Below are 23,224 nucleotides of genomic sequence, written 5' to 3' on the forward strand. Positions count from 1 at the left end.
GGATAGGATGGAGGTATGGGCTTAGGTGGGGTGCTCTTTCCAAGGGCCGGTGCAGACTCGATGGGCTGAATGGCCTCCTTCAACACTAAGTTCTGTGATTCTATGATTACTGAAGATGCATTTCAGGTGCCCGAAGCACTGCTCTGGAGGCACCCATCGCGAAGCAGAGGGGCGACGTGCTGGAGAAAGAGGAGGAACAGCAGGCCTCGTCCGCCGAGGAGGATGTGGGGGAGAGAGAGGATGCGCAGGACATGGAGCCTAGGCTGGCATGGGAGGCAGCACAACGTGCACAGGATGCTCAGATAGCCTCCAGGTTCACCAACACGGGGCACGGGGGAGGACACTGGCCTGGGGCATGGACACCCCCCCGGCCAGCACCCCGCCTGCAACCCCCTTCGTGATAGATACCTGCCGCACCACGGGGTACGGGTCCTGTGTTGGCAGTAACACCGGGTCTAGTCCATGGGATGGAGGATGATGACAACCCGCCTTGCAATGAGCTCTGGTGCTCTGCATCGTTTGACAATGTCTGATTTCTGCCCATGGTAGTACTTTCCACTGTCCACCTGGGTGATCCCTGCATGCGAGCTGGCCATTCCATCACACAGGATGCGACCTGCTGTGATTCTCACTCTGCGACCTGAGGACTTGGCGAACGTCTTCTGGGGCGACCAGGATGGGCCTGTCTGCTGCTTGAGCCTCCCAGGTGATGGGTGCTGCCCTGTTCTGCCCGCGGCCCACCTGATGCACTAGGGATAGGAGGGTGTGGGGGGAGTCCGAGGTGTTGCAGTGTTCTGACACCATCACCTTCTCCTCGCCCCCAATGCCTCCACTGCGGAAGCCACCTGTGTGGTGTTGACCTGGGTGGCACACATGCTCAGCACCACCTACTGCTGCTGCACACGGTCAGACTCCTCCAACTGGACCTGCAGGTGCAGGATGTTCACCGACAATTCCTCATGCAGACCCTCGCTCTGCGACTGCATCTCTACAATCCAGAAGCCCGAAACCCGTCTGGACGGAAGCTAGTCCATGGGGTCGGCCCGCCCACCAACCATCCTACCTCCATCTGCTGTACCGGGATGCTGTGTGGTGCACACCATATAGTGTCCCAGGAGCCTCGTCACTGAAGTGCCCGACTGAGATGAGTAGCTGTGGGATGGTGGAGGGTGTTGGAGACAGCTGTGACGCAAGCAGCCCAGCGGGTGGGTAGCTGGTGACCTGAGTGCCCAGGGCATCTGGCCATCGTGGCCGGTATGGATGCTGACATTTTGTGGAGGGTAGGGTTACGGGTGTGGGATGGGAGTTGGTGCCAGGGACACCGTGTTGCCTAATCACACTGGCTGCCCTAAGGAGGTTGTGCAGTTTTTTCCAGCACTGCTGTCCGGTGTAGACGGTGCTACCCACGGTGCTGACCGCCACTGCCATCTGCGCCCAGGCATGGCGAATGGCAGTGGCTGGCAGCCTCCTTCCAGGGCCTGGGTACAGGGTCATCAGACTCCTCCACGCTGTCCAGGAGGGTCTCCAGCTCCGCATCTGTGAATCATGGGGCTGCTCTCCTCACTGCCACCTTGTTGTGGGGGTGTGTGTGGGGAGTGAAGTGTGTATATGCGGCTGCAGCTTGTCAGCCTCCTGAGTCTCAATCGCGATTTATGCAAACCCCTTAACAGTAGCGGAATCAGTCCAGGTGCGGCGCTAGTTTTGCTGTCGTGGAATTCCACAGATCCTGCACCATCGTCAACACCGAGTCTCAGAAACGGAGAATCCCACCCGATGTGTTCTGGTTGATGAGTTGGTAGCAAGGGATGATCCATTTAAAATTGTCACGAAGAGAGTGAAGAGAGAGAGATCAAGCAACATTTCTTTAGACACATAGTTATTGGAGCACTGAATGCATGTTCAGGAAATGCGTACGACAAAAGCAATTGCCGCCTTAACGGAAAATGTAATAAATATTTGAAGCAGGGCGATGTAAGGCTACCTTAGTTTCTCCCTATTTGTGACTGTTAGATTTTGACACTTTTGTCGATTTGCTTTAGGACTGTTCGGGACCCTCGAGCAAAGTTTGACCAATCGCTGTGTGTATTGAAACATGCAAAGAAGGTGAAACCTAGTCTTCTTTCAAAAACATCGATAATGTTGGGATTAGGCGAGACTGATGAACAGGTGTATGCAACTCTGAAAGGTGAGGGAGAACAACTGGACGCTTTTCAAAGAAAAGTGTGATGCTTTTCTGATTTCACTTGTGTCTACTACTTATTGAACTTCCATTTAAAATGTAAATATTCAAGAATGCTATTATTGATCAACGATGAAAACTATCTGGTGCGCAGATAGAAGAAACCATTATTAGTATACTCACTTTAATAACATTTACTTACCCTGCTGGTTATGGAATTTTGCCTGGTTGAGACAATAAATGCTGTGGCTATTGCTTTAAAAATAAGTTGGTAGCAGCACGGTGGCGCAGTGGGTTAGCACCGTGGCCTCACGGCGCCGAGGTCCCAGGTTCAATCCCAGCTCTGGGTCACTGTCCGTGTGGGGTTTGCACATTTCCCCCGTGTTTGCGTGGGTTTCGCCCCCACAACCCAAAAATGTGCAAGCTAGGTGGATTGGCCACGCTAAATTGCCCATAATTGGAAAAAATTGAATTGGGTACTCTAAATTTAAGAAAAAAATAGATGTTGGTAAACAAAACAAAAAAAGTAAGACAGTTAATAGCTGCTTGCAACAATGAAGCAGGATTTCACTGGTAAGAGTATCGAGAAACACAAAATATTGTTCTCTGCTAAGGGGTTCAAAGATCATTTTCTTCATGTCGTCTCACAGAACTACGAGAGGCTGGTGTAGATTGTGTGACGTTGGGACAGTACATGCAACCAACAAAGCGGCATCTAAAGGTAAGAAGGTCAGGGGCTGTATCAGTCCGGCATGCATATTGCACAGACTGGGATGAGATTTATAAATTATTTTGGCACTCGATATATTCCAGTAAACCAGTTGGTGAAGGATATTACTGGAACCAATCTTTACTCCGTCTGTAACATTTATTTACAAAGTGAAACAATTTGAGCATACCCATCCTGACACAATTACACCCAGTTTCAGTGGGTGTCTCTTTATGTCTGCTCAAGTGAAATCCTAATAATGCCCTCCGCCTGCACATAATTAAACACAATTTTTATATAATTAACACATGATCAACTTTGCAGAATCACAAGGATTGCTTCACTGAAGAAGGAGGTCATTCGACCCCTTGTGTCTGCATTGGTTCTCTGAATGAGCAATTCCCTTAATGCCATTCTCCTACCTTCTCCCTGTAATCCTGTGCATTCTTCCTTTTCAGATGTCAGTCTACTTGGAGCATCATTTTCTGTTACTGTAAGATAATTTCTATGGGCTCAATCAAGCATTTTTTAAAAGAAATATTTTATTGAAAACCTTTTTCATTAGAACAAAATAATATACTACAAAACAAAAGAATACCATCAACAATCAAGAACACTAGCACTGCTGCGTCACAGTGCCTAGGTCCCAGGTTCGATCCCAGCTCTGGGTCACTGTCCGGGTGGTGTTTGCACATTCTCCCTTTATTTACGTGGGTTTTGCCCCCACAACCAAAAGAGATGTGCAGGTTAGGTGGATTGGCCACGCTAAATTGCCCCTTAATTGAAAAAATGAATTGGCACTATAATTTTTTTTTTTTAAGCAGTCACGGACACATCCAATCCTACCTCTACCCCCCCGCCCCCACACACACATTTAACTAAAAAAAACCTTTAACAACTGACTGACCAACTCCTTAAAAAAGGAAATAGCTGCCATTTACCGACCACCTAATGGTGTACTTTACCTTTTCCAAATGTTGAAACTCTATGAGGTTACCCAACCAGACCGAGGCACTGGGCGGAGTAGAAGGTCATTAACGAGGTAAAGGCGAGGACATCTGCCTTCACTCCCGCCTGCAGCACTGGTGAGTCCGAGATCTTGAAAATGGCCACCAAGCTCCATTTTGACACTTAAGAATCTCTGACATTTTGTTGAAGAAAGAGACCCAAAACAAATGAGTATGATTAGCTGGTCCCCAAGAACACTGCTCACACCTGTCAACCACCTCCAAAAAAACACTCATCTAGGCCTTGGTCAGATGAGCCCTGTGCATCATCTTGAACTGGATCAAACTAAGCCGAGCACAGTACGTGGAGCTGACCCTACAAAGAGCCTCACTCCACACCTCATCCAGAATAAGACCCAATTCACCCTCCCATTTTATCTTCACCTCACCCAATGGAGCCAACTCCGCTGATATGATCTGACCATAAATACCCCTAATTCTCCCCCACCAGACCCAGCCAAAGATAAAATTCTCTTCAACAGGAAGGAAGATGGTGCCAAGGGAAAAGAAGGAATAGTCTTCCGCAAAAAATCACGAATCTGAGGGCAGCACGGTAGCACAGTGGTTAACACAATTGCTTCACAGCTCCAGAGTCCCAGGTTCGATTCCCGGCTTGGGTCACTGTCTGTGCGGAGTCTGCACATCCTCCCCGTGTGTGCGTGGGTTTCCTCCGGGTGCTCCGGTTTCCTCCCACAGTCCAAAGATGTGCAGGTTAGGTGGATTGGCCATGCTAAATTGCCCTTAGTGTCCAAAATTGCCCTTCGAGTTGGGTGGGGTTACTGGGTTATGGGGATAGGGTGGAGGTGTGGGCTTGGGTAGGGTGCTCTTTCAAAGAGCCGCTGCAGACCCGATGGGCCGAATGGCCTTCTGCATTGTAAATTCTATGATGATTCTATGATGGAAGTAGCCAAACAAATTGTTTACAGGGCGTTTAAGTTTTTCCGAGACTGCTCCTCAAAACTGGCAAACTTACCTCCATGAGTAAGTCCCCAAACCCTTCCAGACCCTTCTCTGCCATATCCTAAACGTCAAGTCCAAGCTCACCATACAGAGATGATTACTACAGATAGGAGCCAACAACAACATCAAGCTAAATTTAAAATATTATCTGAACTGCTTCCAGATTCTCAGGGTGGACACCACCACCCATTTCGAAGAAAATCTCATAGGGGAGGTTGGAAGCGAGGCAGTTACTAAAGCACCCAAACTAGAATCCCGACAAGAACTCTCCTCCATTTGCCCCATATGGAACTCTGATTGCTCAGTACTTTCTCAATATTGGCAGCCCAATAATAAAATAAATTGGGTAAAGGTAAACCACCTGACTGCCTATCCCTCTGGAGAAACGCCCTACGGATCCTTGGGGTCTTGCCCAAATAAAACAAGACACTAACTTGCATACCCCAACCTCTTCATTTTGCATATCACGCATCCCTGAGATTGCAGTTCAGTGACAAATTATGGCACATCTACTGTTATGTATCAGTATATGACAAACCAAGATTGAGACTGCCCATGTTAATTTTAAACCCTTGCAGTCAGCAGATGGAGGATATTTCATCTGATCAGTCTATACTGGAATCAAACCCCAAGTTGCCAAAATGAAAAGATAACATTTTAAATTTGTATTTGTAATTTCTGTGTTGGTTTACAACAGAAACTAACCAAACGATCTTTATGAGCCTTTGCTGTCACTTACCCACATTGACGACCTTTATTGATTTCCCCTTTGCTTAATTAAATAATAACCATTATAGTGTCGCATGTAGGCTTACATTAACACTGCAATGATGTTACTGTGAAAATCCCTAGTCGCCACACTCCGGCACCTGTTGGGGTACACAGAGGGAGAATTCAGAACGTCCAATTCACCTAACTAGTGCGTCTTTTGGGACTTGTGGGAGGAAACCGAAGCACCCGGAGGAAACTCCTGCAGACTCAGGGAGAACATGCAGACTCCACACAGACAGTGACCCAAGCTGGGAATTGAACCCGGGTTCCTGGCGCTTTGAAGCCTTGTGCCACTGTGCCGCCCGTTGCTTGACTAATGCAACCACTCTATTGTGTGAGCCAAAGATTTTGACAAATGAGCTTAAAAACAAAGGGCAACTCCTCTGCATACCTCTTCATAATAAGTGACACCTTTTAATGTTACAATTTAAATGTTTCTTTAACCTTTGTTCCTGTATGTATATTCTTCTGTAACTATAAACTAATCTTAAGTTTGTTCAGGAAGGAGAAGCTTCTGAGATGTTGGGAGCGAATTTGAGCCCGGGTTAGCCATCGGTGCAAATGGCGATGCAGGCCCAAAATCCCGCCAGAGCTGGGAAAAAAAATTCTCACCAGGGGAAAAATCGTTTCCCGATTGCCCCGGCACCTTGCTGTGATGTAATGTGTGAGCAGGGACCTAATTTTAATAAATTAATAAATTTCAATATCATTAAAGAACTTCCGAGCCACATGATTCCCCCTCACTGAATATTCATTCCTTACATTGGTGAGGTTTGCAACAGCTATATAAAAACGGGAATATTTATGTAATGGAAAACATTTTGTGGAAAACTTCTATTTTTACCAATCCCAAATCCTTGTTTGTTGCATCAGTGAATCAAATTTTTTAGCAACCATCCCATTTTTGAGTCCAGGTATTTTCTTCTAAAACTAGCCTATCTAACTCTTTCCAAGTCTCCAGTATTGATTAGTAAGCATCTAAAAATTGCAGATGTCATGGCATCTGAGAATGTAGTTCCATGAATAAAGCTCTCAGGTGCTCAATAGTTTTTGAACTAGCTAAGGTTTCAACTAGTTAATCAAAAATCCTCTGCTTGCCATACCCACTGCACCTCCAAATCTAGTAATAAGCAAATTCATTACCATTGGATGTCTTTAAAACAGAACATTTGTCCATCTCTTAACCATGGTTCTTGTAATCATTGTCCATTCCATTCCCTTAGGTGGATGAATACATAACTCCAGAGAAGTTTAAATACTGGGAAAATGTGGGGAATGAGCTTGGATTCCTGTATACAGCAAGTGGACCCCTGGTGCGGTCTTCATACAAAGCAGGTATGGGGCTAGAATTTAAATAGAACTGTACACTTCTGTCACCAATAACTCAACCTAAGGCAAACTTACTTAAAACACAAATAGAGTCAATATTAATGTTTTACCTCTTTTGCATAATTATTACTTATCTTTAATAAGTCTGCAGTCTTATGCATTTCATGCTTACGATAATCAGCATAATTGAATCATATAAATCTAATTGAAACGTATAAAATTCTGACAGGGCTGGACAGACTGGAGACAGGAATGATGTTCCCACTGGTTGGAGGATGGGGGTGGGGGGACACGTTCTGGAACGAGGAATCTCCGGATGCAGGACTAACCATTTAGGGCTGAGGTGAGGAGAAACTTCTCCACTCAGAGGACGATGAAGCTGTGAAATTCTCTACCACAAAAGGCTGTGGAGGCCAAAGCAATAGATTTCTAGTCTCCAAAGTTGTCAAGTGGTATGGAGAGAGCGCAGGGGTATGGTGTTAAGATAGAGGATCAGCCATGATCATATTGAATGGCGGAGCAGGCTTGAGGGGCCAAATGACCTACTTCTCCTATTTTCGATGTTTCTAGCAAAAAACCTAAGGTATTGTATTGAGTCACAGAATGTTTTGTCCGTATAATTGATGTCCGGTGGCGGCCATGGAGGAGTAGGTCGCACATTTTATAGCTCCCGCTTGTGACGGACTTTTGGACCTTTTCCTCCTGGTTTTTTCCAGATTTTATTGGATAAATCTGTGAAGAGTGAGACGGTGAGGAGAAATCCCCCTCCAGTGTATGGAGAATTGGACCAGAAGTGGCCGTGCGAGAAAACAAAGTTCTACAAGGGAGACCCGAGCAGAGCTGGCAACTCTGGAAAGCATGGCGGAGAAGCAGGGCCGCGGGGAGACGGCACAGTGGTCGACGGAGCAGCTGGTGAAGTTTTTTGATGATATCTTCGCCAAGCTTAGGAAGGACACGCTGGACCAATTCAAGGCTTCGATTGATCAGGTGGTGCAGAATTAAGAAATCCACGGACGTGCGATCCAGTAGGTGGAGAAAAAGGTGTCCAAGCACGAGGAATACCTAACCGTGCTGGAGACCAAGGTGGAGATGATGAATGACTGCCAGAAAAGAATGCAGGAGAAGCTGGAGGACCTGGAGAACAGGTCCAGGAGGCAAAACTTGAGAATCGTCGACCTCCCTGAAGGCATTTAGGGATCGGATGTGAGGGCCTATGTGACGAACATGCTGGAGAAGTTGATGGGGGTTGAGGCGTATCCTCGGCCCCTGGAAGTGGATAGAGCGCACAGAGCCCTCGCGAAGAAGCCCCGAGCAAACGAGCTGCCGAGGGCGATGGTGGTACGTTTGTACCGATTCCTGGACAAGGAACACGTTCTGCGGTGGGCCAAAAAAGAACGGAGTAGCAAGTGGGAGAATTGTGAGCTGCACTTTTATCAAGACCTGGGCGCAGATTTGGCCTAGAGGTGAGCTGGTTTTAATCGTGCAAAAGTGGCCCTATTTAAGAAGGGGGTGAAGTTCGGGATGTTGTACCCAGCCCATCTGTGGGTCACATATGAGGAACGGGATTTTTACTTCGATACACCGGACGATGTATTGACTTTCATCAAGGAAAAAAAACTAGATGTGAACTAAAGACACTGAATCCTTGGGGAGAGTATTGCAGTGGCGATTTGTTGACAATCACTTTTGTGCGGGTTTGAATAAGTAGTGTTATGTGCAATAAGGGGCTGTTTCGATGGCTAAAGTTAACTTTGTCTTACTGGGAGCTGGATGGAGGGAGGTTGTTTTTTTGTGGGTTTTTTTCTGTGGTTGTTTTTCTTCTGTTTTTTCTGATGTTTGTTTACTGGGGAATGTGATGCTTTGAATATGTTAGTCCAAGTGGGGGGAGAGGGGAGAGAACAAAGAGGAGACAGACTGTTTGGTGCCATGGGTGGGAGCTATTAAGTCAGCTAGGTCAGCTGACTCATGGAAGCACAATGTGGGCGAGCAGGTGTTAAGCTGGAGCTTGATATGGGGGTTTGGGTTTCTGGTGCTGTTACCAGGGGAGAGGGAGTGGTGGGGGGGGGGGGGGGGGGTGCTGCTTTGCTGACAGGGGAGGAAATGTTACTAGGGGACAAATGGGAGGTCGGGGACGGCGAATGCCCGAGTGGGGGGCTTGAGGAGGCCGGGGACGCAAGTTGGAGGCTGGCCTAAAAAGGGTGATGGCTAGTCGGCAGTGGGGGGGGTGCGGAAGCCCCCCGACATGGCTGATTACATGGAACGTTAGAGAGTTGAATGGGCCGGTCAAGAGGGCTTGCGTGTTTGCGCATTTGAGGGGGCTGAAGGTGGACATGGCAATGTTACAAGAGACGCACCTAAAGGCTATAGACCAGACTAGATTGAGAAAGGGGTGTGTTGGCTAAGTATTCCACTCAGGACTGGACTCAAAGACCAGGGGGGTAGCGATCTTGATCAATAAACAGGTGGCATTCGAGGCAGGGAGAATCGTGTCAGACACGGGGGGGGGGGGGGGGGGGGCGGAGGTATATAATGGTGAATGGGAAGCTGGAGAGGGTGCGGGTGGTACTCGTGAACGTATATGCTCCGAACTGGGACAATGTGGAATTTATGAGGCGGGTTTTCGGTAAGATCCCAGACTTAGAGTCACATAACTTGATCATGGGGGAGACTTTAACACAGTCATTGATCCGGAATTGGACCGGTCAAAATCAAGTACGGAGGGTGCCAGCCACGGCAAAGGAATTGAAGGGGTTTATGGAACAGATGGGGGGAGTAGACCCATGGAGGATTGCATGGCCAAGGGTGAAGGAGTTTTCTTTTTTCTCCCATGTCCACAAGGTATACTCTCGCATTGACTTTTTTGCTCTGAGCAGGGCTCTAATACCGGGGGTGGTGGATACTGAGGACTCGGCAATCGCAGTGTCGGATCATGCCCCACATTGGGTGGATCTACGGGTTAGTTTGGAGAGAGGACAACGCCCGCTATTGAGGCTGGATGTGGGGTTGTTAGCGGATGAAGCGATCTATAGGCGGGTGAACAAGTCCATTCAGAACTACCTGGAAAAAATGATATGGGGGAGGTCTCTGCAGCGACGGTTTGGGAAGCTTTGAAGGCAGTGGTCAGAGGGGAATTAATCTCGATAGAGAAAAGGCGGAATGGGCTGAGAGGGATAGGTTAGTTGAGGAGATACTCCAGGTGGACAGGAGATACTTGGAGGCCCCGGACGTGGGGTGACTGAGGGAACGGCGGAGGTTACAGGCAGAGTTTGGGCTGTTGACTACAGGGAAAGCAGTGGAACAGCTGAGGAAGGCAAGGGGGGCGATTTATGAGTATGGGGAAAAGGCGAGCAGAATGTTAGCGCACCAGCTCAGAAAAAGGGAGGCAGATAGGGAGAGTAAAGAGTAGAGGTGGGAATACTGTCCTGGACCCAGTGGGGGTGAATGAGGTGTTTAAGGACTTTTCCAGCAAATTATATGAGTCGGGACCCCTGGCTGGGGTGGAGGGGATGAGGCAGTTTTTGGGTCAGTTGAGGTTCCCGAGGGTGGATGAGGATCTGGTGGAAGGGCTGGGAGCCCCAATTGAAATTGAGGAAATAATTGAGGGGCTGGAGGGCATGCAGTCGGGCAAGACCATGGGGCTGGATGGCTACCCGGTGGAATTCTATAAGATGTTTTCAGAGATATTGAGCCCACTGATGGTGAGGACATTTAATGAAGCAAGAGAGAAGGGAGTCCTCCCCCCAACAATGTTGCAGGCCTCGATTTTATTGATCCTGAAACGGGAGACGGATCCGGAGCAATGCGATTCATATAGGCCATTTCTCTAATGAATGTGGACACCAAACTGCTGGCTAAGATACTGGCCACAAGGATAGAGGATTGTGTCCTGGGGGTGATGGGGGAAGACCAGACGGGATTTATAAAGGGCAGGCAACTCACGACCAATGTTCGAAGGCTTTTAAATATTATTATGATGCCCTCAGAAGGAGGGGAGATGGAGGTGGTGGTAGCGATGGATGCGGAGAAAGCTTTTGATCGGGTGGAGTGGGATTACCTGTGGGAGGTGCTGGGAAGGTTTGGGTTTGGTGAGGTCTTCATTGACTGGGTGTGGTTGCTCTATCAGGCACCAGTAGCGAGTGTGCGTACGAACCGGCTGAGGTCGGGGTATTTTAAACTACACTGAGGGACGAGGCAAGGGTGCCCTGTTGCTCGTTTTAACCTTAGTTTAATTGCTCTAATTCTGTCACCTTTGCTCTTGAGTCGCCAGGTATCTTTCTGATACCGCCACGTGGTTCAAGTCCGAGTAATGATTAATAATCCAACACACCGCTTAGTAAGAGTTAAATCAACGCTCATTTATTATATACAGCAATCAATACTTATACATTAATTCTACTTCTAAGTTACTTCCTACAACTAACAGGCCAATACTTAACTTTGGAAATGGCTCACCAGGTCAGGGAAACGAATGGCCTTTCGTATGGGTTCTGAGCCTGCGGGATTCAAAGCTGGTACAGGTCGATAGTCAGGAGTGTCTATCTGGTAGCGATCGTTGGAGTAAGACTTACGTTTCTTTCGGCTGTTGTTGGAGAGAGTGAAGAAGGATGCCGCCGGGAGGAGAAGAAGGGAAGAAGGGTCGATTTGAACTTGGCCCCTATTCTTATAGTCCCCAGGGGCTTCCCGCCTCTCGGGGCGGACCTTGTACCTGGTTCCAAGTGATTGGACTTGGTCCAAATCACTTGGTTCGATATTCTCCAATGCTGGAGCGATTCCTTGATCGAGGGGTGGTCGTTTACCTCTCTTTGTGTCAGCTCCTGCTGGCACCGAAAGGTCTGGGTCGGCTTTGTGTTACTAATTTGTAGCATATTGTTCCCGGGATTGCTACTTTATATGCAGATGGCTGGGGTGTTGTTATGTTGATGGCTGCAGGTATCGATTCGGTCTGGCTTCCCCAGAGGCAAATACACTGTTTTACCTGCAGCTGTCTGTTTGAGTCCTGTTGGCTGATTTTCCCATCAGCCTCTTCCGTTCGCCATTTTAAATCGGAGTTTGGCCATTCTAATCGGGAGTTAGCCATTTTACATGGCTACAGCCCCCTCTCCCCGTTACTGTTTGCTCTGCCCATAGAGCCATTGGCCATTGCGTTCAGACCCATTGGAGGGGATGGGGGAAGTTATGCGGATCCACAGGGAATTTGGTAATTTTTCGGGGTATAAAATGAACGTGGGAAAAAGCGAGATGTTCGTGATCCAGGCAAGAGGGCAGGAGAAGAGTCTGGGAGAGCTGCCGTTTAGAATGGTAGGAAGGAGCATTCAATATCTGGGAATCCAAGTGGCCCGGGAATGGGAGGCACTGCATGAGTTAAACCTACCCCGGCTCGTAGAACAAATGAAAGAGGACTTTAAGAGATGGGACATGCTCCCGCTATCACTGGCGGGGAGGGTACAGACTGTGAAAATAACGGTCCTTCCCAGATTTCTTTGTCTTTCAGTGCCTCCCCATCTTCATCCCGAGGGGCTTTTTCAAGCGGGTGAATAAGGTTATTTTGGGCTTCGTGTGGGCGGGTAAAACCCCGCGAGTGAAGAAAGTGTTGCTGGAGTGCAGTCGGGGGGAGGGTGGGTTGGCGCTGCCGATTTTTTGCAATTACTGCTAGGCAGCTAATATAGCCATGATTAGGAAGGGGGGTAGTGGGGGCGGGGTCGGTGTGGGAGCGGATGGAGGCGGCGTCATGCAAAGACACAAGTATGGGAGCACTGATAACGGCATTTCTTCTGTACTCACCGGCACGATACTCCACAAGTCCGGTGGTGGTGGCGGCTCTGAGAATCTGGGGGCAGTGGAGGAGATATAAGAGAGTGGAGGGAGCATCGGTTTGGACCCCGATTTATAATAATCATCGGTTTGTACCGGGTAGGCTGGATGGTGGGTTCCGGAGATGGCAAAGGGCAGGAATTAGGAGGATGGGGATCTATTTATAGATGGGAGCTTTCCCAGCTTGGAAGCTTTGGAGGATAAATTTGAATTGCCAGCAGGGAATGGGTTTAGGGATCTGCAGGTGCGAGACTGCTTGAGAAGGCAGGTTCCGGCCTTCCCGCTGCTGCTGCCATGGTGGATACAGGACAGAGTAGTCTCCAGTACCTGGGTGGGAGAGGGGAAGGTATAAGATATTTACCAGGAACTTTTAGAATCAGAGGAAACTCCGGTGGAGGAGCTTAAGGGCAAGTGGGAAGATGAGCTAGGAGGGGAGATAGAGGCGGGTCTATGGACGGATGCCCTAAGCAGGATTAACACATCCTCATCATGTGCCAGGCTTAGCCTGATATAATTCAAGGTAGTCCACAGGGCACACATGACGGTGGCCTGGATGAGCAAGTTTTTTGGGGTAGAGGACGGGTGCGCGGGAAGCCCAGCAAATCATATCCACATGTTTTGGGCATGCCCGAAGCTTAGAGGGTTTTGGCAGGGTTTCGCTAAGGCTATGTCCACGGTGCTAAAAACATGGGTGGTGCCGAATCTGGAGGTGCCGATCTTTGGAGTGTCGGAAGAGCCGGGAGTTCAGTGGGCGAAAGAGGCCGACGTCTTGGCCTTTGCCTCCCTGGTAACCTGGAGACGGATCTTATTAATGTAGAGGGACTCTAAGCCCCCGAGGGCAGAGACCTGGATTAGTGACATGGCTGAGTTTCTCAGTCTCTAGAAAATAAAGTTCTCCTTAAGAGGGTAAAAGGTAGGGTTCACCCGGAGGTGGCTGCCGTTCGTCGACTTTCTCGGGGAAAATTAAAATGTCAGCAGAAGCAGAATTCCAAAAGTGGGAGGTGTACCATGTTTATGTCGCTGTTGTTATTATAAAAACTTGCAAATACCCTAATAAAAATATTTTTTTAAATTGGTGTCCAGGTAAATGGGAGGGAAAATTTATTATACTCCACACTGCAAATAATTTGCAGGTGAAATGTTTGCAGTAGCTCTTAAGTGACTCCATAGGGGGAATTTTAACCCCAAAAATGGTTGGGTTTGGGTCAGGGTGGATAAAGTGTTAAAAGTATCGACCCACCTCCAGCTCTCCCACTTCTGGTTTGAACAGAGGAATGCGAGCAGCCAGCCAGCTCCTAGGAGGTGGGTTGATAATTTATATATGATAATGAGACTCAGTGCCTCATTCTCGCATATTATTTTAATTCTAACTCTGGATGGCCAGCTTTCCTATTCCACTGGATACTTGGCACTAGGAGGTGAGGATTGTTGGACCCAGGAGGAAAATACTTTTACATTGATTTGGTAGAACCAGCATACCTGTCCAGCCAAACACGCACCATTCCCCACCCCAAAACCAATTAGTGTCGATTAAAAATAAATATTACAAATTAAAACATGTAATCAATCTTTCCTCATACTTGTATGGATCATACAACAGGACTGTGCAGTTGGCTCTGAATTTAGGAGATAGTGATCTTTTTCAGTCCTGAGTATTCTCCTTCTCCTATTCTGCAACATCCCCCCCCCCCAAAAAAAAAATCAAAATGCCAGGTGAAGGACAGAATAATTCCCTCCGTTTGTGTAAGACTGCTCATTGTCTCAAATTAAGCTTTAGAATGGAGTACCCAAATTGCTATTAATGCCTTGTAGATGGAATTTACCTTTTATAAAGGAAGAAGTGATTCATCTTTACAACCCCTATTTCCTTTGACTAATTTTAGCAATTTTAAGCTAGTGGAGGTGTAACTCAGTAATGGGAGTACGTGCTTCATGGGTATGAGACCCTTGCGTTAAGCCCTAATGTTTCCAAGTGATATCTACAGTCAGGGTGGCTGAGCAGTCAAAGGAGGCATGGGTATGAATCCCACTCCTGAAATTTAGTATTTCCTGCATAAACTAAGTTCTATCTCCTGGTTGAACTTAAATTGTAGTTGTGTTCATTTGAGATTTTAACCATACAGGCAACAGGACACAGTTTGGTGAAGTAACTCAGGAGATTTTAATAAATTAGAGATTAATACTTATCGAAATAGGACAGGATTAGCGTACCACGGCTCTTGCTTTGCAGTTCAGCCTTGGGAGCAGGTTGGCACTCGGTCTCAGTTCTCACCCCATAACTTCTGCTTCCCTGTGGACAGCAGGCTCTACGAACTTCAGTTTCAAACTTGCTGCGTGACTTGGTCAGTGAAAGCTGCTGTTTCTTCACTCTTTCCAAAGCACAACTCACACCGTGATCAATGATATTGCATTCTGATTGGCCTAAATGAGGCAAGGTTATTTCTTAATTGTCTTAAGGAGCGTGTGATCAATTTATGATTATTTTCTTGAGGGTTATCTATTGATTTAATTTCCTATTGCCCCTGACCAGCTCTCTAAGGTGTCAATTACTTGTGGGACCTTCCTCCCCATAAAAGTTTGTTTCTGTTACTTTATTTACTTGTTGCTAAGATAAAGTTTTTTGATATCTTCCTTGTCAATTCATTCAACACAGGAGAAATATGCATACATGCCCTCATAATACCTTGAGCTCCTCATCTCAGATTTGCTTAATTGGTGCAAGATCCTCATTAAATCAGATCCTTATCAGTGACTCTTCGTTTTGTACTGCCCATTTGCTAGGTGATGTTATTTATCTCTGTGGTTCCTTGGAATGAGTTACTTTACTTTTAAAAACAAAGGATATAGTGGTGTGGTAAAGCTGCTTATAACCAAAATAAAGAAGTTTACAAAGTGGGTAATACTTAATATAGGGTATGTATAGAATATAAGTGAATTCTATTTGGGATAAGACAGTATGTGATGTCTGGGAACAGGGATTCATTGGTCCAGATGTTTAATTGATCTGTAGGTATCAGTATGTCCTGTAGAACTTCATTAAAACAGGTGCTTGTCAATGTGTTTTGTTGAGAGAATGCTATGCCATACTGTGTTTTGTTGTATTTGTCAGTACTTACTATCATTCAATTAAAAATACAGAATAATTTTCCGAAACTTACAAAATTACAGAAATCACACAAAGTCTATATAAAATCAGTGCATGAAAGTGATTAGTGTACTAAATATAACACAACATGTTCCTAAGTAATGAAAGCTAAAAGAGCTATAAAGTTACAAAAGTTAATTACAGAACTTGATTCTAAACTTACAAAATCAAATATGGCCACATATTATAAAGGAAAATGACTATTACACTGAGCCGCACGGTAGCATAGTGGTTAGCACTATGGCGTTACAGCGCCAGGGTCCCAGGTTCGATTCCCGCTTGGGTCACTGTCTGTGCGGAGTCTCCCCGTGTCTGGGTTTCCTCCGGATGCTCCGGTTTCCTCCCACAGTCCAAAGATGTGCAGGTTAGGTAGATAGGCCATGCCAAATTGCCCTTAGGTTAGATGGGGTTGCAGGGTTACATGGATAGGGTGGGGATGTGGGGTTAAGTAGGGTGCTCTTTCCAAGAGCCGGGGCAGACTCGATGGGCCGAATGGCCTCCTTTGCACTGTAAGTTCTATGATTCTGCTACTACTAGTCCAAAGATGTGCAGGTTAGGTGAACTGGCCATGCTCAAATTGCCCCTTGGTGTCCAAAGGGTAGGTGGGGTCATGGGGATAGGATGGGTGGGGCGGGGGAGGGGGGGGCTGGGTAGCACATCCTTCATAGAATCATAGAATTCTTACAGTGCAGAAGGAGGCCATTCAGCCCATCGTGTCCCACCGACCCTCTGACAGAGCACCGTACCTAGGCTCAATCCCCACCCTATTCATGCGATCCCATCCTAAGGGGCAATTTAGCATGGCCAAACCACCTAACCTGCACACCTTTGGACTGTGGGAGGAAACCAGAGCACCTGGTGGAAACCCACACAGACCCGGGGAGGATGTGCAAACTCCACAGAGACAGTCAACCAAGGTCGGTTTCGGGTCCCTGGAGCTGTGAGTCAGCTTTGCAAACCACTGCCACCATGCCGCCTTCTTACGGAGGGTAGGTGTAGACTCGATGGGCTACTCGATCCTTCTGCACTGTAGGGATTCTATGATTCTGCTTTTAAACATCACCAATTAAACTGCACTAATTTAATGTACAAGGCTGAATGTTTTAACACTCATTTTTCTTTACACAGTAGATATTCGAATTTAGAGAAGGGAGTTGATGAATTTCAATTGCTAGGGAGGTGGATGAATCCACACCAGTAATTGTTCAACCTTAATGGTTTTCACCACTGGCTTAGGGGCCATATGTTTTTTCTCCTTTGGGTGTGATGCTAAGACCAAGTCATGTGATGATCTGATGCCTTGAATAATATTAGGTTGACATGCTTGATTAGTTGACTAATGCCCATAACAAAACTACAAACAAATTGTAAATAATTATCAAAATTAAACTTTTTTTTGCAACTTGATGGGCTGAACGGCCTCCTGTGCCATTCTGACTCTATAATAGTAATATTTCTCATGCACTTCCTCCACTCCACATCCCAAAATAGTGTTCTGCTTATAACATGAAAGTTGCATCAAAAAACCTTTTCTAATTTTAAAAATCATACTTCTAAACATTAGCTGTAGAATTTTATTCAATTTTCTTCCTCACCTGCCTGGAAAGTGTAATGCCGTGAAAATTGCAGTGAGAGTAAAAGTTCTTGGGAATGATAGACATCTTCTCTCCTACACCTTTCTTGCTGTTTTGGTGCTTAGCCAATTCTTTGAGTGGATTATCATAGAATTTACAGTGCAGAAGGAGGCCATTCGGCCCATCGAGTCTGCACCGGCTCTTGGAAAGAGCACCCTTCCGAAGGTCAACACCTCCACCCTATCCCCATAACCCAGTAACCCCACCCAACACTAAGAGCAATTTTGGACACTCAGGGCAATTTATCATGGCCAATCCACCTAACCTGCACATCTTTGGACTGTGGGAGGAAACCGGAACACCCTGAGGAAACCCACGCACACACTGGGAGGATGTGCAGAGTCCGCACAGACAGTGATCCAAGCCGGAATCGAACCTGGGACCCTGGAGCTGTGAAGCAATTGTGCTATACCGTGCTGCCCGATCTTCTGGTCCAACCAAGGTTGAGGTCAACTGCCACTAGACTGATGCTGGTGTGTAACTGTATTCATGGGTATGTGTAATTTCCACAACAAAGGTTTATTTGACCCCTAAATGAAGCTGTATTTTGCATGTAAAGTCACACTGCACCAAAAATGAGAGTTTGTTTACAGCAGTGATACCTGGCACTGAGCATGAGACGCATTCAACTGCAGCCTAACCACAGAAGCGTTTTCAGCATCTCCTGGTGACATTGGCAGAGGCCTTGAGGACAACTCTTTTCTGGCCGCTCAGCTGGTGGGGAGAGGAGCAAGCGAGAAACAAAAATACACAAATAAAGTTAAGTAAACACACTCCTAACAAAGAACTTATTCTGTTTTTATTCAGGTGAATATTACTTGAAGAAACTACTTAACGAAAGAACCCCTGAGATGAGCTAGGTGACTGAAAATGGTCGAATCTGTGACATTCTACACCAAAATGAATTTGTTTGTACTTTTCTTCTGAGTATTGCACCTAATTTTATTTTGTTGATTTGTTAATGGGATGTGGGAAAGTTTGCATTTTCTGGATATCCAACTGTAACCATTATGGTAATGGTGTTAGGTAGGGAATGTAGACAACCACATGCTGCAGTATAGCATCATTCTTAAGGATGACTTTTTATTTTAATTAAAAATTGATTACATTTTGACTGGCATTTGGAAGATGCACGCCACAAATATTTAGTGAAATTCCAACATTTTGCATTTTTGGAGCAAATTATACTGTGGAAACAAACCAGCTGATTTGGTGACTAAATACGACAGTTGTTTGTATGTTTGAGCCATTGTGCAGGGGTTTTGTTTAATCACTTGCTGAGTACATTACTTGTGAAATAAATGGTTGCAATGCAGGAGGCGGCCTTTTGGCCTGTTGTGTCGATGCTGGCTGTTCGTAAAAGCAGGTGAGTTAGTCCCACTCCCCAGCATTTTCTGCATAGCCTTGCAACCTTTTCCTCCAAGCGCTTCTGCAATTCCCTTTTGAAAGCCATGATTGAATCTGCCTCCGCAATACTGTCAGACAGTGCATTTCACATCCTAAACACGCTCGGCATGAAAATGTTTTTCCATATGTTGAATCTGGTTTTTTAGGCAATTGCCTTTAAATTAGAGTCCTCTGATTCTCGACCCTTGTGCCTTTGGAAGCAGTTTCTCCCTATCTACTCTGTCCAGACCCCTTGTGATTTTGAACACCTCTATCATATCTCTTCTCAGCCTTCCCTTCTCTAAGGAACACAGCTCCAGATCCACTTAACTGAAGTTTCTCATCCCCAGGGCCAATAGATCTTTTCTGCACTCCAATGCATTTATGACCTTCCTACAGTGGGTTCCCAGAATTGGCTCAATACTCCTATTGAGCCGAAACCATGGGTGGGATTCTCAGTTGCCCGACGCTGATATCGTAATCGGGCCCGGGACTGGCACCGGTTTGACGCCAGTCGGCCATGCTCCGCCCCTCGGAAATGGCATCATCGCGCCGCGTGCCATTGCAACAGCATTGGTGCGTCATCGACCAGCCCTCTTGCGATGCTCCCGACATGAGTGGTCTCAGCGGTCGGGAACCCGGTGTGGCAGCTGCAAACTGTGTCCAGTGCTGCCACACTCGGCCGGGATCCATGCCGCTGGCGGGGGGGCTTCCACGAGAGTGGCGGAACTGGTGGGAAGTGGCCAGGCGGGTCGCGGATGGTGAGTCGGGTCCATGCACGGCCGGCGCTATGTTGTATGGCGCGACCGCTGTAGATCGTCAGCCGTGCCCATGTGTGGCCAGGGACCCGGCCGCTTTCGGCACGGGGGCCGAGAGTTTCACCCGGCACTGCTGCTAGCCCCTCACCAGTCCTGGAATCGGTGAGGGGTCGCCACCGATTTTGTCCACGTAAACCTCCCGCGGATTCTCCGTTCGAGCCGGCACTTAGCTGCTGAAACGGAGATTCCAGCCCCATGTTTTTTAAAGGTTCACCATAACTTCTTTGCTTTTATATTCTAGGCCTCTATTCATATAGCATAGGATTCTATATATCTTATTAACTGCTTTCTCATCATAGAATTTACAGTGCAAAAGGAGGCCATTCGGCCCATCGAGTCTGCACCGGCTCTTGGACAGAGCACCCTACCCAAGGTCCACACCTCCACCCTATCCCAGTAACCCCACCCAATCCTAAGGGCAATTTTGGACACTAAGGGCAATTTAGCATGGCCAATCCACCTAACCTGCACATCTTTGGACTGTGGGAGGAAACCGGAGCACCCGGAAGAAACCCACACACACACTGGGAGGATGTGCAGACTCCGCACAGACAGTGACCCAAGCCGGAATCGAACCTGGGACCCTGGAGCTGTGAAGCAATTGTGCTATCCACAATGCTACCATGCTGTCCCTTTCAATGATTTGTCCCTCTGCTCCTACACCCCTTTGTTAATCCCCTGTAAAATGGGCTGAATGACTAATATACATTAATATGATCAGTGCAAGGTATTTAATTTGATGTGAAATTAATGCCTGTAAATGTAAACTGAATGCATCTTTCAGCACTAGGTTTTGGATGGAGTGGCTAGAATATTGATCTGCCTACTGTGAAATCGCATGTGGTATTGTACTGTATTCTTATTCTATATCAAAAAGGCACGTAATGGACTAAAAGTGATGTTAATAAAATGAAGTACAACACAGTAGAGTAAATGTGCAAGTTAATCCTGCATTGCAATCCTCAAACCGTTTCCGTCAACTATCAAATGTAGCCCTTGTGCTTCTTTTCTCTTTCTCCCTCACCCCCTCCCCAACCATATGTGTGAAATGATTATGTAATTATTGTGGACCCAAATCCTCACCATACTGATAACGGTATGTTTGTAACCATTGGTACTACATTTTGAGATTTCACCAACGGTTTGATTTTACAAAATGAAGTTCCTGACAGAGCTTTAACTAACAAGAATACGGAATTTAGTCATGAATTTATGTGCAATGTTTTGATATATTATCCCAATTCAAGGTTACCAGGAGCACTATTTCATAAAATTTCTCCTAGTCTGAGATCTTACATTCATAATGGATGGAAAATCATGGAAAACGTGTTTCTGGATTCCCAATATATGGTCCTGGTGGTGGTCTCACAGTGGGATCAGAAATTTGTAAAATTTGACTGTATGTAGATCATAGGGCATCTTCACATGGTGTGCCCCATATTAATTATTAGCAAGGTGACCAGATTTTTTCTGGGTTCTGATGGACGGTCATCGTCCTTCAATGTTAACTCTGTTGTGTGTCCACAGATGCTGCCTGACCTGTGTAGTTCCAGCATTTTCTATTTTTATTTCAGATTTCCAGAATCCACAGTATTTTGCTTTTGGCTCAGTGTAGAGATGCTTCTTGCCAAACACCTCATCACAGCTGTATTTGTTGTCTCCACTGGGCGGCACTGTAGCACAGTGGTTAGCACTGTTGCTTCACAGCGCCAGGGACAGGTTCTATTCCCGGCTTGGGTGACTGACTGCGGAGTCTGCACGTTCTCCCCGTGTCTGCGTAGGTTTCCGGGCATTACGGTTTCCTCCTACAAGTCCTGAAAGACGTGCTTGTTAAGTGAATTGAACATTCTGAATTCTCCCTCAGTGTACCCAAACAGGCCCCTGAGTGTGGCTACTAGGGGATTGCAGTGTTAATGTAAGCCTACTTGTAATCGCTTCTCGGCCTTTTGGCTAAGATCAAGTGTAGTAGCCTTTTGGCTCAGATCTGGTATGTCTCTCTTGTGGGGACCATGAATTGGATTCAATTTGAATTTGAATTGGTTTTTGGAGCAGGCAAGGAGCTGGATTGGGGGTTCGCCCCTGACCACACTCTGAGCCCTGGCTTTGTAACTCAGAAAAAGTAATAAAAATAAATACATTTTAAAAAAAATGTAAGCCTACTTGTGACACTAATAAAGATTATTATTATTGAACTTATCTACCACATTTAAGTCAATACTATTGGAACCCACAAAAAATTATCAATCCTCACTGTTTGAAGTTGCTACTTAAAAGGCAGCAGTACTCAAGACTGGTACTGGGAGAATTATGAACCGATCAATTCAATCAATCAATAGGGCAGCACGGTAGCACAGTGGTTAGCACAGTTGCTTCACAGCTCCAGGCTCCCAGGTTCGATTCCTGGCTTGGATCACTGTCTGTGCGGAGTCTGCACGTCCTCCCCATGTCTGCATGGGTTTCCTCCGGGTGCTCCAGTTTCCTCCCTCAGTCCAAAGATGTGCGGGTTCGGTGGGTTGGCCATGATAAATTGCCCTTACTGTCCAAAAAGGTTAGGTGGGGTTACGAGGATAGGGTGGAGGCGTGGCTTACTGGGGTACTCTTTCCAAGGGCCGGTGCAGACTCAATAGGCCGAATGGCCTCCTTCTGCACTGTAAATTCTATGATTCTATGAATTAAAGGCTGGAAGGCATTATAATATCGATAATGGTGATCATGAAATTACTAGGTTTTGTAAAAACCCAGCTGATTCAGCTAATGTCCATTAGGGAAGGCAATCTGCCATCCTTAGCTGGCTTGGCCCATATATGACTCCATACCCACCAGAATGTCATCGATTCTTAACTGCTCTTTGCAATGGCCGAGGGAGCCACTCGGTTATATTTAAGAAGATGGTTCACCACCACCTTCTCAAGGGCAATTAGGACTGGCTGATAAATGCAGGTCTTCCCAGTGTCACCCATATCCCGTGGATGAATAAAATATTTGCAAGTATCCACAGTATTTTGCTTTTATACTATTTAACTGTTTTGTATTTGTGCAATAACAATAGTGGCCAGTGGTTTCCCCAATGACAAGATCATGGGTTGTATTCTGCTGTAGGAATTCCTTTATTCTCATGACAATGGGATACTTAGCTTTTTAGGATGAGTCAGCTACAGTTAAAGAGAATCAGAAAACTGTCTGCTGTGTCAGTTGGAGCATTGTCTCATGAAATATTTTTAATCAGTTAATTTTATGCATACATTGGATGGATCCCACAAGTGAACGTTACAAAGTAAAAATAATCCAAAACTACTACACTGAATATTTTTTTTTAGGAAGTAACCATGTGTGTGAGAAAGGATTTGTGGAGTTCAGAAAGAGATGTTGAATAACCTGATGTGTTGATAGTTTTACATCACTTGTAACTTTTTCATTGAGTATGCTTCAGCTTTTTTATTGAATTGCAATGTCTCGCAGATGTGCTTCTTTCAAG

The 23,224-nt window shown here is 46.3% G+C and overlaps 1 protein-coding gene and 1 non-coding gene across 2 annotated transcripts in view; both read left to right on the forward strand.

Annotated features, from left to right (window-relative positions):
* The window catches only part of lias (lipoic acid synthetase), a 64,435-nt gene extending 43,762 nt beyond the window's left edge, over positions 1-20,673 (forward strand). Inside the window, exons 8-11 of the mRNA XM_072496592.1 lie at positions 2,040-2,185; positions 2,830-2,900; positions 6,850-6,961; positions 18,353-20,673. Of these exons, the coding sequence (XP_072352693.1) occupies positions 2,040-2,185; positions 2,830-2,900; positions 6,850-6,961; positions 18,353-18,405 (382 nt within the window). The 3' untranslated portion in view covers positions 18,406-20,673. The remainder of the gene's footprint in view (positions 1-2,039; positions 2,186-2,829; positions 2,901-6,849; positions 6,962-18,352) is intronic.
* Positions 20,674-21,679: 1,006 nt separating this feature from the next.
* LOC140409686 (U2 spliceosomal RNA) lies at positions 21,680-21,871 on the forward strand. The gene has a single exon (XR_011940479.1). It is a non-coding gene; the product is annotated as a U2 spliceosomal RNA (small nuclear RNA).
* Positions 21,872-23,224: the final 1,353 nt, after the last annotated feature.

The sequence above is a fragment of the Scyliorhinus torazame genome, chromosome 3 (genome assembly GCF_047496885.1).
Source record: "Scyliorhinus torazame isolate Kashiwa2021f chromosome 3, sScyTor2.1, whole genome shotgun sequence".
Lineage (NCBI taxonomy): Eukaryota > Metazoa > Chordata > Chondrichthyes > Carcharhiniformes > Scyliorhinidae > Scyliorhinus > Scyliorhinus torazame.